The sequence below is a fragment of the Malus domestica genome, chromosome 10 (genome assembly GCF_042453785.1).
Source record: "Malus domestica chromosome 10, GDT2T_hap1".
NCBI lineage: Eukaryota > Viridiplantae > Streptophyta > Magnoliopsida > Rosales > Rosaceae > Malus > Malus domestica.
Genome location: NC_091670.1, coordinates 18,410,867 through 18,428,455, shown reverse-complemented (window position 1 = coordinate 18,428,455; position 17,589 = coordinate 18,410,867). Strand labels below are relative to the sequence as shown.

Below are 17,589 nucleotides of genomic sequence, written 5' to 3'. Positions count from 1 at the left end.
CCGACAGGCTTTAAAGATTTGTGAGTATTTCAAGGGGTTGAGAGGGGAGAGAGAGTATTTTGTTTCCTCTCGAACACCAGGGACGTCACTTGTCAACTTGATAAACTTCAACATGATCGGTTGAGTGCACGCTGCTGCTTACTTTTATGTCTGACCAACCTGAGGTAAGGTGCACAGAGCCTAAAGCATCAGTGAAGTTCAAGGTGTAACTTTCGCCGGCAAATGTAGGAATTGGGCCTGATTCGCTGAGGTTTTTTAAGTCGGCTAGAGTGTAGTAATGCGGCAAGGCATGGGAAATGATAGTAATGCGGCGTGCACTCAGTCTTGTTGGCTTGGTCTTGGAATGTCTCAAGCCCTTTAGCGGATTGAAGGTAGTATGAGGAAGGTGTGGAATGGGCCAGCCACGGTGAGTAAATCCGTGAGGTTCACGAAATCTAGTGTTGCGAGGAGGATGAAATCTGGGGTTCTGTCCAGTAGAAGAATTTAGAGATGGAGTCTGCCATTGAAGTGAAAGAATCAGCACGGAAGAGGACGATGACAATGACACTTACATTCTCCTCAGCTCTGACTTTTAGAGAGAGAGAAAAACTTGGAGCTTTTCTGTTTCTGGGTTTTTGTAGATTTTGCAGATTTACGGTGGAGGTGGAAAAATGAAAGAGAACCGACATAGTTTTTTGTGTCGATTCCCACAGACGGCGCCAAATGTTGATGCACAAAACCGGAGATCTTAGAACAATGTAAATCCGATCGTGAATCTGCATGAAATGTAAATAACACAAGATATATCGTGGTTCACCCCAAGGTTTGGGCTACGTCCACACCGATTGTATTTCTCTAAGAGTATTTGTGAGGGATAGAGAGTGAGAGCTTTGCTCTAGATAGGAGAGACTTAGGGTTTGTGAGGGTGAGGATGCCCTTTTATAGAATAAGGGCTCCTCCCCTAATTACATATTTGCCCCTTCCTTTATTACATAATTACATTTAAGTCTCCCGAGTATTTATACGATGTCTAAATACGAGGCCCTAAATATGGTATAAACAATTTTGTTTTGCAATCTGTTTAAGTTTAGTTAAATTTCGTCAAAATCAATCCCCTTTTAATTAAGTGTCTTAGATTAGTTAGAAAAGTGTTTAAATCTGTCCAATTTAGTGTTTTGAGTCTTACTAGTCTTAAATTCGTCCAAATAGCACCCTAGAGTCTTTTTTGAGTCTTTTTAACTTAGTTTTGCTATTTTAAGTGTTTTGAGTCAGTTTTAAGTCTATAGAGTCTAGTTTAGTGTTTTGTAGTCTTATTTGTGTTGATTAGCAACCCTAGTTAATCCCCGGTCTAGAACGATCCCTACTTGCTTAATACTACAATTACATGTTTAATAGGGTTTAATTTGTGTGTCAAGTTAATTTTCACATCAATGCCATGCTAGATATGTGAACATCTTAGTTGTGCATTTGAAATGGATAAGTTAAAAGATCGTCTCATTGATTCATGAATGTTTAAGGGAAGGACTTAGCTCATTTTAAGTCAGATTTATGTCCCAAAAACGTTTCTAACCTATTTCATGTCTTAGGTTTATTTTTAGATAGTTCTAATTTTTCCCTTTTTCTTTCGTCTTTAAATAGTTCTAATTTTCCCTATTCTTTCCGTCTTTATTTCTTTTCCAAAATTACTTAAACCCCCCCCCCCCCATTTTAAATCATAGGAGTCATTAACTGATGCTAATATGTAAGAGTCAAACGTTTTACTAAGTTGTTTATCAGTCCCTATGGTTCGACACCCTTACTTGTGCCACTATATTATCCTTATATTTGCACTCAAAAGGAACTTCAACAGCTTAAGAAAACTATCTTCCACCTAAGGATGGAATTTTAGATGTAGGATATTGGGAAACTCGTTTACACCTTAACTTGAAGTTGAAGCGTTGTCCTGACGGTACTTTAGTCTACCAGTTAAACTACACCCTGAAGGTGTTACCTTTGAGTATACCTATGATCTTCCATACATTATATGCAAAATGAGACCCTTGAAGAGGTTATGTAACCTGAAGTTCCATATTTGAGTTCAACTTTGCGCTTTGTTGTACTTAGCTCATTGCATTAGATAGGACATCTCATTCGTTGTTGATCTATTGGTAAAGATGCAGCATCGTGCCTACATGCAACCACTGAATTGGTATTAAAGACATATTTCTGCTACCCTGAAAGGTACTACAAATTTGCGCTAATCCCAATGCATTCCGAGCAGATTTGACCCCTTGATCCTCGGAATAATGCTTGCCTTGTTGTTATGCTGACGCTGGTTACTTATCAAACTCGCACAAGGCACATCCCCAAATGGTTATGTCATTACCATTAGGGATATCGCAACAACGTGGAGGTCCACGATATAACCTTAGTTGCGAAATCTTCGAATCGTTCCAAGACTCACCCCAGTTCACTACGCCACACGTGAGAAATGGTTAAGAGCTTTTGTTAAGCATATTCGAAGTACCTGCGTTGTTTTCACCAATTGTTGAGTCCCAATGACAATCCATGAAGACTATGACGCATGTATCAACCCGACCAAGATATGATACATCAATGAAGTCAACACCAAGACATTGTGTCTATATCTACATCAGCAAGGCATCAGGAGATTGAAGTCATGCAAGGTGATCTCAGACAACCTTGCCGACCTTTACATGACATCACTGCTGAAGTTAACATTCCAGAAGCTTGTCTGAGGAATTGGTATGCCTAACTATTCATATACAAGGCATGTAGTTCTCATTTGGAAGTTCTATCAAACTTAGAGGGAGTATCCATAAGTATACTCACTTGATCTTAATCTACTCTTTTTTCCTACGATTAGGAGCATTTTTCCCACTGGGTTTTTGCTATCAAACTAGGTTTTGACGAGGCACCCATCCTGAGCTGGTCATACCCTTGTGAGTTCTTCTACTTACATCCAGAAGACGTATAATTTGAACTTAAGCAATTTCTCACTTTTCTCCTTAGTCCATGGGTTTTTCTCCCACCTTGAGTTTTACCATAGTGAGATTTTGTGAGTTTTACCTTTATGCATTCTTCCGTTGATTTGAGACTCGAATTCGCTCATTATGCTGACGACTTCATCAACTGTACTTACTTCATCACTGAAGACCTGATGCGCCATTTAGTTGAGTATTTACACATTCAAGGGGGAGTGTTGCAATCCTATTAGATTAGGAATGTGATTGCGTAAATCCTAGTGTATCTAAGGATATCTTGGAATATCTAACCTATTAGAGTTGTAATCCTATTAGGGTAAGGATTTAACCTTCCCTACTACTATAAATTAAGGCACACACCTCACAATTACACATCTCTCTCTTTCTGTCTCTGTGCCGCACCTCTCTCTCTATGGTCTCTATAATTGTTCAGTAAATTCTGCCTACAACAACATTGAATTTGATTAAAAATAATAACATCTGTGGTTTTTTGTGGGAAGATTTACCAGATTAGATCGTTCAAGCTAATCCATAGAGATAGGAAAGAGTGACTAGTTAGGGTTTAGCCACAACTAACTTATTTGGATGGTCCCAATCAATTAGTTAATTAAGCACATAGCTTATTTGTGACCTATGTATAGTAGATCGAGTTTTTCAAAGTAAATTTGCACTCGAAAGATAAGAGAATTAGGATAGGGACAATTAATAGGATGGCTAAATGTTTGCTACCTATTGGAGATTATTGATGGTCCTGCTACAGTTATCCCCTAAATTATAGTAACTTGGAAATTATTACCCAACAAAGTTTTTATCGAAGCCTATTATTTTGCACCATATACTCCATGTACAGTACGAATTTCAAATTTCTTTATAAATGAATATTGTACTTTGAACTGAAAAAAAAAAAAAAAAACAACAATATTTTTAGGTGAGGAAAATTCTGTTGTGGTTGTGGATATGAGTCTACTCTTGACTGCGCAACTCCAAGATGGATAATGGCCAAACAGATGAGATGAATCATATGCTGATAAAATAGAGGGAGTTCCAAATGCCAAAAAACGAAAGTGTGAATTCAAGGCTCTAGGTACTTGTCCCATAGGTTGGTTTTTCTTGTGGTTTGCATGTCATACACACCTATACTCCAAATGCTGCTACAAAATCACATGTATCTTTTTTATTGAATTGTGTTGTAAGTTTTACTTTTGAGATTAGTCCATCTTGTGAGCACGGACGAGAAAGCGAGTCAGGATTATATTAGGTTAAGAGTTTGATTCTCTTAATTATAATAAAAGAAAGCATTCAAGTTTCTCATATGCTTTTCAACTACACATACAACAAAAAAAAATCATTCAAGTTTCTCAAGTTGGAGCATTTTTAAAATGATTCACGAGGTTTCAATTTTCTCATATTGACCCATATCAGTTTATTCATTCAACCAGTTTTACTATTCAATCATTTATTAAATTGACCAGATGACGAGGTCATTTCTTTCTCCATCTCTCTGCTAACTCAATCATATGAACAAGTGCAAAACTCAAAAGTTGCTACTTTGCTAGATACTTGTTTTAGACATAGAACAAAGATAAAAACCAAATGGGTAAATAGCCATATTAAAGTTGGTTTCTAAACTATATAGGCATATTGACGTTGACGCATGCTATGTGTTTATCGAGCCTATCCTTAAAAGGATAGTAGGTCATAGGCCTTGGAATTCCTAACACGACTTAATAACCCTATACGATACGATACGAAATTAACAGCTGTTTGGGTTGACACAATAACGAATCAGATCGTTATCGGGTAACCCAATAAACACCTATTACAATAACGGGTTAGTTCATGTATACATGTGGATAACACAATACACGATAAGCAAAATATTAATTTTATAATTTTATAACCCTAAAAAAATACTATAATAATTATATATATTAATTTAACAATTTTATACCCCTAAAAACTATAATAATTATATATATATATATATATATATTAAATTAAATATTAAAAATTGGTGACCATGGATCGGCTTAAATATACAGATCATTCAATTTCTTAAGTGTTATAAGTACAAAATAAATAAATTTCAATCTACTTAATAAATATATATGTATACACACCATTGAACTTGATGGGATACGAATTCTACGAAACTAATTTCAACGATCCAACCATCAAACTTGTTTGTAAATGCTTCGAGATCGCATCAGCAAAAAATTACAAAAACAAACATTTAGAGATCAAGTAACGAGACAAAACTTTTCGACGGTTATCAACGAAAAATCATGATTTAACGGTTATTTTAACTCCAATTTTAATGATTTTTTACAAATACACTCATTGCCCCTATATGAATACAATGAATGAACTCGATCTTCAATTTAAAATATTTACACTCATGGATACCACAAAATCTTATGTTATACTTAATGAAAGTATGACTAAACTCTTAAGTGTTAGTGAATCTATTGTTTTGATGGGATACACATTCTACGAAACTTGTTTCAACGATCCAAGCGTCAAACATGTTTGTATATACTTCGAGATCGCATACACCAAAAATTGCCAAAAACAAACATTTAGAGATCAAGTAACGGGACAAACTTTTCGACAGTTATAAACGAAAAATCACGATTTAACGGTTATTTTAACTCCAATTTTGATGATTTTTTTACAGCTACACTCCTTGACCCTATATGAATACAATGAATGAACTCGATCTTCAATTTAAAATATTTACACTAGTGGATACCATAAAATCTTATGTTATACTTAGTGAAAGTATGAATAAACTCTTAAGTGTTAATGAATCTATCGTTTTGATGGGATACGCATTCTACGAAACTAATTTCAACAATCCAACTATCAAACTTGTTTGTATATGCTTCGAGATCGCATACGCTAAAAATTGCAAAAAACAAACATTGAAAGATCAAGTAATGAGATAAAACTTTTCGACGGTTATCAATGAAAAATGACGATTTAACAGTTATTTTTTACAGCTACATTCCTTGACCCTATATGAATACAATGAATGAACTCGATCTTCAATTTAAAATATTTACACTAGTGAATACCACAAAATCTTATGTTATACTTAATGAAAGTATGAATAAACTCTTAAGTACGAATCTAGTTTCAACGATCCAACCGTCAAACATGTTTGTATATACTTCGAGATCGCATATGCCAAAAATTGCAAAAACCAAACTTTCAGAGATCAAGTAACGGGACAAAACTTTTCGACGATTATAAATGAAAAATCACGATTTAACAATTATTTTAACTCTGATTTTGATGATTTTTTACAACTACACTCCTTGACTCTATATGAATACAATGAATGAATTTGATCTTCAATTTAAAATATTTAAACTAGTGGATACCACGAAATCTTATGTTATACTTAATGAAAGTATAAATAAACTCTAAGTGTTAGTGAATCTATCGTTTTGATGGGATACGCATTCTACGAAACTAATTTCAACGATCCAACCGTCCAACTTGTTTGCATATGCTTCAAGATTGCATACGCCAAAAATCGCAAAAAACAAACATTTAGAGATCAAGGAATGAGACAAAACTTTTCGACGGTTAACAACGAAAAATCACGATTTAACGGTTATTTTAACTCCGATTTTGATGATTTTTTACAGCTACACTCCTTGACTCTATATGAATACAATGAATGAATTCAATCTTCAATTTAAAATATTTACACTAGTGGATACCATAAAATCTTATGTTATGATGATCGATGAAAATTGAGAATTTTGTAAAAGGAATAACATGCAAGCTTTGAGTTCCATTAGCAATATTTAAACTTTTGAGAAAGGCTTCACAACCTTGAAAATAAAAACTAATTCATTTTGCATATCCTTGCACATTTAATATTTTGTAATAGACTAGTAGTGTATGAATGTTTGTTTATTAGGCTCTTATTTTCGAGTGTAGATGTAGTACTTAAACGACAAATGTGTTTTAATGTTTTGAAGTAATATTTATGTGGCAGTGTGTGGTATGTGCAAATTTAAGAAAAAAAATATTTTTCTTAACAGGTCATAACAGGTTGGGTCACTTTACCCAACGGGTAAAGTGACCCGACCTGTTAAGGACCCGTTACGATAACGGGTGTGACATGATACTACCCATTAAGATAACAGGTATTACACGAAAACGACATGAACACGACAAACACAACCCGTTTGCCAGGCCTAGTAGGTCATCCTCCTCTACTATGCCAAACAAACCAAACAAAAAAAAAAAACAAAAAAATCTAATAAAAAGAGTTTGAAAACTTTGAATTTTAACGATAAGAACAAAATAAATGGTAAAATAAATAGTACCATAAATGATTTTTTTAGTGTAAAAATATAATTTTTCGTTAGAATAAACAATACTGGAAATTTTTCGTTAAAGTTCCAAATAAAAAACCTCACATCCTGTCATCAATTGGGAGACTTCGACCATTCAGAAACACCATGATTGGGTGGAACCTTCAACCTCAAGTGGCGCAACTATGGCAATCAAGTAAACAATTAAAGAAAGTGATCACACATTTTTTCCCCATCATATTTATGTCTATTCCGTCATCCTGCTACTCATGAGTATAAATTTTTTGTAAAATCTAACGGTTATAAAATCTATTAAATCTTTATATACGAGATTTAAAACGCTAATTTTGCGGACCATAAAGAAAAAGTTATTACTTGTGACCTTTAAATCGAATAATTAAAAAATAAATAAAAAAACATAAACAAATAAAGTGTTTTAAAATAAAAAAAGACGTGTGGGAATTACTTGTTTTTTTAAAACAAATGATATTATCTATAATAAGGAAGTGGAAGTGGGCTTAGCCTTACAATGGATTAGCAATAATATGGTTCGAATTCTTCTTTAGCGAGAACCGAATTTAAGATCTCTAATATATAAAGACTAAAACTAAAACAGAAAAGGAAAGTGAGGAGGTTTGGACTTTGGAGGGACTTTAACCACATGGGATTAGGAGGACTTATTATTTTACCCCAGTGAGAGTGCCGTGCTGTAATCATATTGTAGCAAGCATTGCAGCAAACGACGCAAACCCAACTGGCATAACTTCTCTTACTTTCTCTCTCTCTCTCTCTCTCTCGCTCACTCAGTGTTTTGGTTTAATTTGCTGGGGTTGGATAGACCAACGGTCAAAGAAGGGTTTAAAAAGTTGATATTCCTCGATAAAGTTGCAGAGACCCCACACCAGTGGAAGCCTTGTTTAATCTTTATCACTTGGGGCAGTGGGAAGAAGAAAGTGCCAAGCACCCAAGACTTTTACCAGTTCGTAAATTTTGAATAGAAAGGATTTGATTGAGGAGAATGAAGAGTTGGAATAGAGAAGAGTCATAATTAAATTGTTTTTGGAGTTGTTTATTAAAAAAAATTGGAATTAGAATAAAATTGGTATAGATTTTATATAAATTATTTAGATCGGAATGAAAACCAATATAATTATTAAAATATCTTTAGTTAAAATGGATTATTTTATATACCAGTTTTCTGACAGATTTCATGTACTAATTAATTAAAAAATGTTAATGCCTCAATTTACCAAATATTAAACACAATGAAATTTAATTTAATTTTAATTATTGTTGAATTTCATATTAAATTGGATAACGGTTGGTGGTGTTGGGGGATATAACAAGGAGGAAAAAATTCATTCCAATTCTCCCAACAACTTGGAATTCAAACACAACCTAAATGTAGAGAATCTAATTTCTTCAAATTTTGGAGTTGGATTTCAAAATTCGGGTAAATCCCACTAGCTCTTCTATAAAAGGAGCACATAAAAGAACTTAACACTTCTCTATCATTGTTTGCACCATTAAAACAAATTCTTGGACATAAAACAAAATCTAAGGCATTTATTTAAATTGCAGAATTTATGCAGAAACTCAAGAAAGAGAAGGAAGGATGGTGATTCCTATATGTTCATGAAAATTAAATACTTGATGGACACTGAGAAAGTAGCAGAAAATACAATTAGCTAGAGACCCATATGTTGGTTACACCAGTTAATAATAAAGAAATAAAAACTCAGTACAGCCTTTTCTGCCCATGCCTTCTATCTCCACCACTTTTGACAAAACCATCTGTTTTCCTTTCACAAACCCTAGAAACAACTTCTGCATCAATCACACAACCACAACGATTAGCACACCCGAAAACAGTAAGACTATCGAACTACCGGCATTAGGCTTCAAACTCCATGCCAGAAACCGGCGATCTCCTTAATATCGCCGCTCCTGAAATTGTAGAAAGATGAGCTTCGCCACCTTCCCTCATGCACTGAAGGTAAACTAAAACTTAAACCTCCATTTGCTCTATCCCCAGCTGGAAAAATCGAGCTCCAACACCTTTGTTGGATTCTGCACTGAGAGTATAAAGATTCATTCAGGCCGAAGTGAACCCTGTGAATAATTATGCTCTATTTACAGATTAAGAGGCATAAAACCAACGTCAAAAAACGCGACGCAACTCCTACTTTGTAAACTTCTAAGGTGTTAGCTGATTTAGAGTCGCTACCAGTATAAACAATTGCCCTAATTAAGTGCAGCCCCTTCTTGTTAGACTTCCATCTTCCAGGTCAGGCTATCAACATTAGCATTGTGCTCTTTCTCCAGCGCAGTAACTTTGGCCCGATGTGTTGCTACTGCAATCCCACCACCCTTTCCCCTTTCATCATGTGGAAGCTCTCTCGCTTCACTGATTGTCCCCGATCTTAAGTCAGCTGGGGGGATGAAGCAATCCATTGACAAACCTGGAACATTAAATGCAACCTCCTCGATTGTCCAAGCTTCTTCCATCCTTGTTTTGGTATGGCTCATTGCCATTTCACCAAACCTGAATAGGGTTACCACGGAACGCCCTGAGTGTGCAATCATGATTCCTTCAACAGGCCTGTAATCATCAAGGAATGAATTGATTGTGGTTTCCCAGTAAACAGCATCGCCACCGTTGGATTGGATGCGGGTCAGATGTGAATCCTCCATATGAACAAGAAGCCCTGTTTTCTGGCTGAAGTAACCAAACAACACATGCCTTATGATCTCGGCAGGGCCTTCACTCCTGGCCTTCAGAGTCTGAGGATCAGCAGAAAGCTTGAGGATGAAGCAATCCTCACCATTGATCTTCCTCTCTCCTATACATCTTGCATCGGTAAACATACTAGCCGTAGATCTTGGATCTAGACCCTGAAAAGGAAAACGTGAAGACATTTATGAATTGGATGACAAATTTCATGGCCAACGAAAAGAAGCACCAATAACCACATAAAACTTCACCTGAAGTGCCCGACGCAAGGGTCTCACTGGTCCTTTCGCAGTATGAGCACCAAGCCACGGTGTGTGCCTCCAGACAAGCTTCCCATTGCAGCCGGCATGGACCTTGCTCCCACCCACCGCAAGCTCTACATACCACATGTCCGGACTCATCTGCCAGAGCACAAACCCACCTGACTCGGCACATCTAGAGGCATTTCTGGTCTTCATCACCTTCGTTGCCGTTTCAAACTCAGAAGCAACCATCCTAACCTTTCCCATGGCATAAGCATTTTTTATCGAGTTCTGCAGCTTCTGCCCACCAGATGCCGCTGTGTACTGTTGCAGTATGTACTGGGCAGAGGAAGTTTCCTGCAAAGATATCACACATCAAAACCAACCCAACATCTATAATCCCGAATCAATTTTAGCGTAATTTTTCACAACAAATCCGAATCTAAAGTGCAAGCTAAAGAAAAATCTTCTACAATAAAATTACTAGCTGTCATGATCTGTTAGGTTGGTGAGAAAATGTGAAAACACAGGTAAGATTGAAAAAAAAAAAAAAAAAAAAAAAAAGTTCTGTATGTGGAAAATAAGAAAACAAATTCAACCAGCCAGTGAATCCCATTGGCCTACTGAGCTCAACTTTCAGCAACATGTATCGGCTGCTTAAGATTCCATCGGGTCTAATTTTCACACTTAACTTTCTCGCTTGCCAAACAGGGAGAGACCAAGATTGAAAAAAGTAATAAAAAAAGAATCACCAACGTCTACATCACAATTGAAGAAATTAGAGAAAACCAATTTTTAAAACAAAAGATTAAACAAACAAGGACTCTGGATGCAAATCGTAACCATCCAATGATGTTCTTCAAATTTAAGCAAAACATGAAGAAATAAATAAATAAATAATCAGTGGAAATCTATACCGTAAGAAGCAAATCATACCCATTGCAAAGAAAGAACCAAACTTTTTTTTTTTTGGGAGAAAAGGGCCAGAAGAATCCAACCATTTCTGTAAAATAAATCCAAAACCCAAATCTTACAATCTTTGTCGCAGTCAAAATTTATACAAATTCGCAATACCACCACCTCAGTCCCCAGCAGCATACAAACAAAATGCATGAAAGCAATTATTTTGTAGTTATTTTGCAGTTGCCATCTCAGAAACTAAGACAGAAAAGTTCATAGAAAATGGCGCAAAAGCCCCAGATGAACTTAGAACAGAGCTAGAGAGAGAATGTTAGAGACAGAGAATGTTAGAGAGAGAGAGACTGACGATGGGAGTGTCCTTGATGCTGAGATGGGGGAAAGGGTCGGAGGTACTGACGTGGAGGGGGGCGAGAGGAGCACCCATGACTCCAAGCAGCAGTCTCAGATCAGAACTCTTGCTGTTGTTATGCGCGACGGAGCTCACGGAGGGAGTCCGCGACAGCTGCCCTCGCATCCACTGGCCCAAACTCGACCCGACCCGCTTCGAATCCCCAAGTTCCCCTCCGTCCGGATCCGGACCCTCCATCACCGGCCTCAGGCTCCCGGATCTCCCAATCAACGCGTCCGGCTGCGCCACCAGCTGGACGCCGTGCCCATTTCCGTGATGGTTCTGCTTCTTCCTCCGGAGCAGACCCGTCATGGGCGACCCGGACCGGGCCGGGCTGCTGGCCCGCGACCGCGAGGGGCTGAGACCCCGAACCACCTCGTCCTTGAGAGCAGAGAAGAAGCCTTGTTTCTTCTCCATTTTTCGGTTGCGAAAGTTCTGATTCCTCCTGACCCGGTTTTTTCTCGACCCGAGAACGTCGTGTGGCGGGTGGGTTTTTGTGGACTAAGAGAAAATGGGTAGGGAGGAGTTAGCAGAGAGAGAGAGGAGGGCTTAGAGAGAGTGGAGAGTGGTGGTGGTTGTTGAAGAAGGAGAAGAGTGAGAGTAGTAGTGAGACTGGTTCTTCATTTCATAGAGAGAGGGGGAGAGAGAGAGAGAAAGAGAGAGAGCGCGCGCGAGAGGAGTAGTGGGAAACTGAAGCATTTGGGAGCAAAAATGTTTTCAAGATTGTGACCTTGGGTGGTACTGTACTTAGGGGTGGGTTCAAAAAACCGAAAACCGAAAAAAACCGAAAATCGAATCAAACTGAAATCGAAAAAACCGAATCAAATTGAAAAAACCGAACCGAACCGAACTCTTTTGGTTTGATTCTGTTTTGGTGGTCTAGAAACCGAACCGAACCGAAATAATTAAATTAATATTTTTTTAATTCTATGTATTTAATTATTTGATTTTATTATATTAGAATATGATACTTCGGACTGCTGCTTTGGTAGGACTTGTTTGCTTTTCAATTCAAATTGTCTTCTCAGCTTCTCCATCTACAACAAAAATTAGAACTTATACCATTACATGCAATATTTCTAGTTTATATCATTAAGTGCAACACATATATAAGAACACATATCTCAACTGCACTGCAGTTGATTAGGGAAAGCAAACAGCGTATAAAAGTCTCATGAGTTTATTAAACACTACGAGATCAAAAACAAAATTCAAACTTTCTCACCTATGGCCAAGTATAGTAGCTTCCGTGGCCTAACAATTTTGAAAAGTATATCAATATATTCAAAAATATTGATGAACACCTCTTCAAAATTTGCTGGTGGTAAAAGTTGAACACAGAATGTAGAAATTATGTTATGTAACCACATATATGGATAAAAAAAATTCGGACCATAAACATAAAGAAAATATAAAAAATTGTTACCTAGACAATAATCAAAATAAATAGTATATTATAGAATGTTTATCTTATTGCTAGTGAAGAATACATGTATATATATATAGAGAGAGAGAGAGAGAGAGAGAGAGAGAGAGAGAGAGAGAGAGAGAGAGAGAGATTGAGAGAAAGAGAGGAATGAATAAGGTCGTACTCCATCATCATCGTCTAAAAAGAAATCTATTTACAGTTAAACTTTAAACCCAAAATATTTTAAAAAAACCTTTATGTTATAATTCTGGTTGAACTTTAAATGTTTATTTTCATTATCTTTAAGTCTTGTCGAAATATTTATGTTATGATTGTGTTGGATATGTTAAAATTTAAGATTTCAAATTTTTTGAAAACAACCAAAATCGAACAGAAATCGAACCGGAAAAAATCGAACCAAAAAAAAATTTAACCGAACCGAACCGAACTCACCCCTAACTGTACTACTGTGGGAAGGATCCACGATTTTATTATGTTTTTCTTATTTTTAATTTATTAGAGGAAAAAGAGATCATTTTTTCCTACCTCAATTTGTAAATTACTGGTTTGGTCCCCACTCAGCAAAAAAAAAAAAAAAAAATTAACTTTAATGAAAAACTTCCGGTAATGTCTATTTTAACGAAAAATTATATTTTTACACTAAAAATTCAATCATGGTACTATTCACTTTACCCTTTATTTTGTCTTTATCGTTAAACTCAAAGTTTTCAAACCTTTATTAGTTTTATTTTTAAAAAATAGAAACAATAAATTTTCATTTCTTACTTTGTAAATTTGTAAATGTAAAATTAGGTGATGAATATAGAATTTTGTGAAATGTGTTATATATAGGCAAAAGAGAGATAATCTTTGTTAGAGATTGAAGTGGAATGGGATCTATGTATCACTCCGTCTTGTTCTCTTTACTTGTGTTAGATAAGGAACATGAAGGCAGAAGGAAAGAAGTGAGAGAAACTTGTATAATTTCTGCTTTCTGCTCTCATCTTTTCTTGGTTGAAAGAAAAAAATGAAGTTGTTTCTATGTATCTTCAAAGTTACAATATGACTCCTTATATGGGTAAAAGTTGCAGAGACAAACAACCTTAATCTTACAACTATGACAATAACAAAGCAAAGAATGTTGTAGCAAATAGTAAGGTGAAAGCTTAAGAACTATTTATCCTATATAAAATTCTTCAATGAATAGTAAATGCTTCTCCAACGTGCGTGGGGCATCTATATTTACAACACTCCCCCATGGATACCTACACATAAGTTATAGTTGCCTCGTTAAAACCTTGCTAGAAAAAAACTAGTAGGAAAAACCCTAGTCAATGGAAAAAGAGTACAACTTTGCTTGGATCATTGATATAGTGTTGAGTGTACTTTTGATGCCTCGTAAAACCAAATGGAAAAAGTCATAGTCAAAGGAAAAAGAGTACAACACACATGTGTTTTGAATACTCCCTTTGATTTCGCACTTCAATCTAACTGATTAATAAGTCGGGGTAATCTGACAACATACACCAGCTTCTAGAATGTACACTATGGTAGAGATTCGGTGAAAGGTCTACCAGATTATCGTTTGAACAAATTGTTTGAATTCAATAACCTTAACCTTCTGAGCCCATGTGTATAGAAAAACATTGGAGATATGTGATTACTTTTATTGCCTTTGATGAATCCTTCTTTCATTTAAGCAATACAAGCTACATTATCTGCATGAACGATAGTTGGAGGGTTTTTTTCTTTAAGATAGACCACATGAATTTCGAATATGGTGGATCATTGATCTTAACAAAAACCATTCATGGTTGGCTTCATGGTGAACAAGTATTTCTGAGTGATGGGAAGATGTAGCAACTAGTATTTGCTTTGTTAAGCGCCATGAGATTGCTATATTTCCATAAGTGAACACATTGAGTTTGTGAGCTGGCTTTTTCCATATTAGAGAGAAAATTAGTATATGCATATCCAACAAGATTATGGTTATTTTATGGGTTTCTCATAATAGAGTAGGCCCATGCCTGTTTTCCTATAAGGATATTATAAAACATCGATCAGAACTATATGTTGCTAACAAGTTTACTAAAATAGTTATATCTAATCTAGTACATTGTGCTATATACAATAAATCACCTGTTGCACTCGGATATGGTACTTCTAGACCAAAAACCATTTCGTCATCTTCCTTCAAGTGAAATGGATCTTTCTTAATGTCAAGGGACCGAACGACCATTGGCAGTGTCCCTTCTCTTGAAATCTTTGCTAGCATGCACCACTATGTAACACTCCTCCCATGGGCAATATACTAAATCAATGAAACCTACCAGCTGCATAAGATCTTTAATACAACCAACCATATTAGTAATAAACCCCAGCTTCTCATCCCTAATTCTTTGACAGAATGAACACCTCCAAAACAGTAATTCCACAACCAAAGTTGAGAACCCATTAGAAGCAGCAAAAGACAGCCCTGCCCATATTGGATTTCATTCGGTTGCAACAACATAGATTGCCACATTCCCTTGTAATACAATTGCACCCCTAAAACGTAACTACTACAAAAGGGCCTTATAGTGTCAGTGGGTGATGTCGGTTTAATATAATATAGTAGCGGACAAGACAGTTACGACACCTAATGAACATGACGTCAAATTTACTGTCACTTGTAAGCGTCATAAAATGTTTATGTTGCTTTTAAACCGAGGTAAACATTTAATGTCGCTTATAACCGACATACATTTTAATAATTTTTAAATACTGGTGTCGCTTTAAATAAAACAGTGTTGTTTTTAAGCAACATAAAGTATGGGTGTCACTTATAACCGACACTAATTATTGTTTTTAAATATTTTAAAGCCGGCATCGGTTCTGAGTGACATAGATTTTAGTTTTTTAAATATTTTAAAGGTTGCGTCGGTTCTGAGTGACATAGATTTTAGTTTTTTTAAATATTTTGAAACCCGTTGTCGGTTGTAAGTGACAGATTAATGGTCTTTATATAATCTCCTCTGTGTTTTCTTCTTCCTCTCTTGCATTTTTCTTATTCATTCTTCCAATTTACAAACCCTCCCCGTGTTTTTTCTCTTGTAGCTTTCTTATTTGTTCTTCCAACTTCGTTTGTTCCTTCTTCACAGCAGTAAGTTTTTCTTGCTTCTAATATTTTTATTTTGTCCTCTTATGTTTAATTTTTATTTACAATTTATTTTTGTAGGGAATTTATTTGAGTTGGTTGAGTACATAAAAAATTGATCGACAACGGAATTCATCCATAATTCAGGTTTCTATCACTAAATTCTTTAGTTTTTAAATTGTATAATACATAAGTTTATTTATTTAAAAATTCTAATTTAAGTACTTAGATAAATTTTTGACAGCCCGTCCCGAAATAAATTTTTCAATGGTGTGAATTGTCTAAAGTACACTTAGACATTGAGGTGTGTTGTGTGATATGTTTTGGTTGTGGTCCAATTTCTATTTTCCTAGACTTTTGGAACTATTTGGGACTTAGGTTTTAATTTCTTTTGTTTTTGGTTGGCTGCAAACTGGACCACACACACACACCCATACCCAATCCCGTTGACCCTCTCTCTCCCTCCTCCCTCTAGGTTTTTCTCCATTTTCCGTACAATACGTACGGACAAACCTCAAACCAAGCAATTTCTTCATGGATCGAGGTTTTTGAAGTCATTTTTGTGTTCCTTGTGAGCTCAAAAACACATCTATACCGTTTTTAGAACATGAAGACCTCATTTTCCCGAGAACCCGAGAGCCCAGTTTTGGGTTACTGTTTATGCACTAGTGATTTCGAAGTTTTTAGGAGATTTTAAGCTGATAGGGAGCCTTAAAACATCTTCACAAAGCTCAGAGAAGAAAAACGAAGTGAATTGGAAGTCGGGAAGTTGAGTTTGACAAGTTTCAAGTTTGCCCGGAATATCGAGGTTCTTCCAGCGAAATCCCATGGATTTCAAGGCTTGAAAGTGGTAAGGTTTTGTTCTTCTAGTCCTAAGCTTCATGTTGGTACAAATTTCATGAGTTTTGGTGGAAAAATGAGCGAGATATTGAAGTTTTAAAATTTTCCAGTTTCCGGCGATCGCAGCGGTGACCAGTGCCGGACTCCGGCGAACCAAGGAAGAAGGAGGAGAATATTCCGTCAAAGTTGACGGAATATTCTGATACTATCAAGTAACTTTAAGGGCATATTTTGATTTTTAACGGAATATTCCCTAACGCCGTTAGGGAATCCATTTGGTGTGCCAGGCACATGCCTGCGCATGAGCCGTGTGTCTGGCGATGCCTTGGCCGGTGCATAAGGGCGCATGGGGTCATGAGATTTTTTTCTAAAAATATGGGAATGTTCCTGAGGTTGAGTAGGTCATAGTGGTATATTCAAATACCCCATTTGAGCAATGTATGATAAGTTATTTCCTAGTTTTGTGTATGTGCTTTAAATAACATTTATTCAGTTATTTCGCATATAGGTGAGACCTATCCTGAGGACGAGCGCCATTAATTGGGGCTCAAGGGCTACGACCCTTCGACATATCAGTGAGTGGGCTTTTGGTTTTTCGTATATACCTATATACTTGAGTTTTT

General features: G+C 36.2%; 1 protein-coding gene across 1 annotated transcript; it reads right to left on the bottom strand.

Annotated features, from left to right (window-relative positions):
• Nucleotides 1-9,076: 9,076 nt before the first annotated feature.
• On the bottom strand, nt 9,077-12,281 carry LOC114827586 (uncharacterized). The gene is made up of 4 exons (XM_029109670.2): nt 11,541-12,281; nt 10,283-10,630; nt 9,525-10,192; nt 9,077-9,372 (listed from the first exon to the last, which is right to left on the bottom strand). Exons 1-3 carry the CDS (start codon nt 11,997-11,999, stop codon nt 9,566-9,568), a joined length of 1,434 nt encoding a protein of 477 aa, XP_028965503.1. The 5' UTR covers nt 12,000-12,281; the 3' UTR covers nt 9,077-9,372; nt 9,525-9,565.
• Between the last annotated feature and the right edge of the window lie 5,308 nt (nt 12,282-17,589).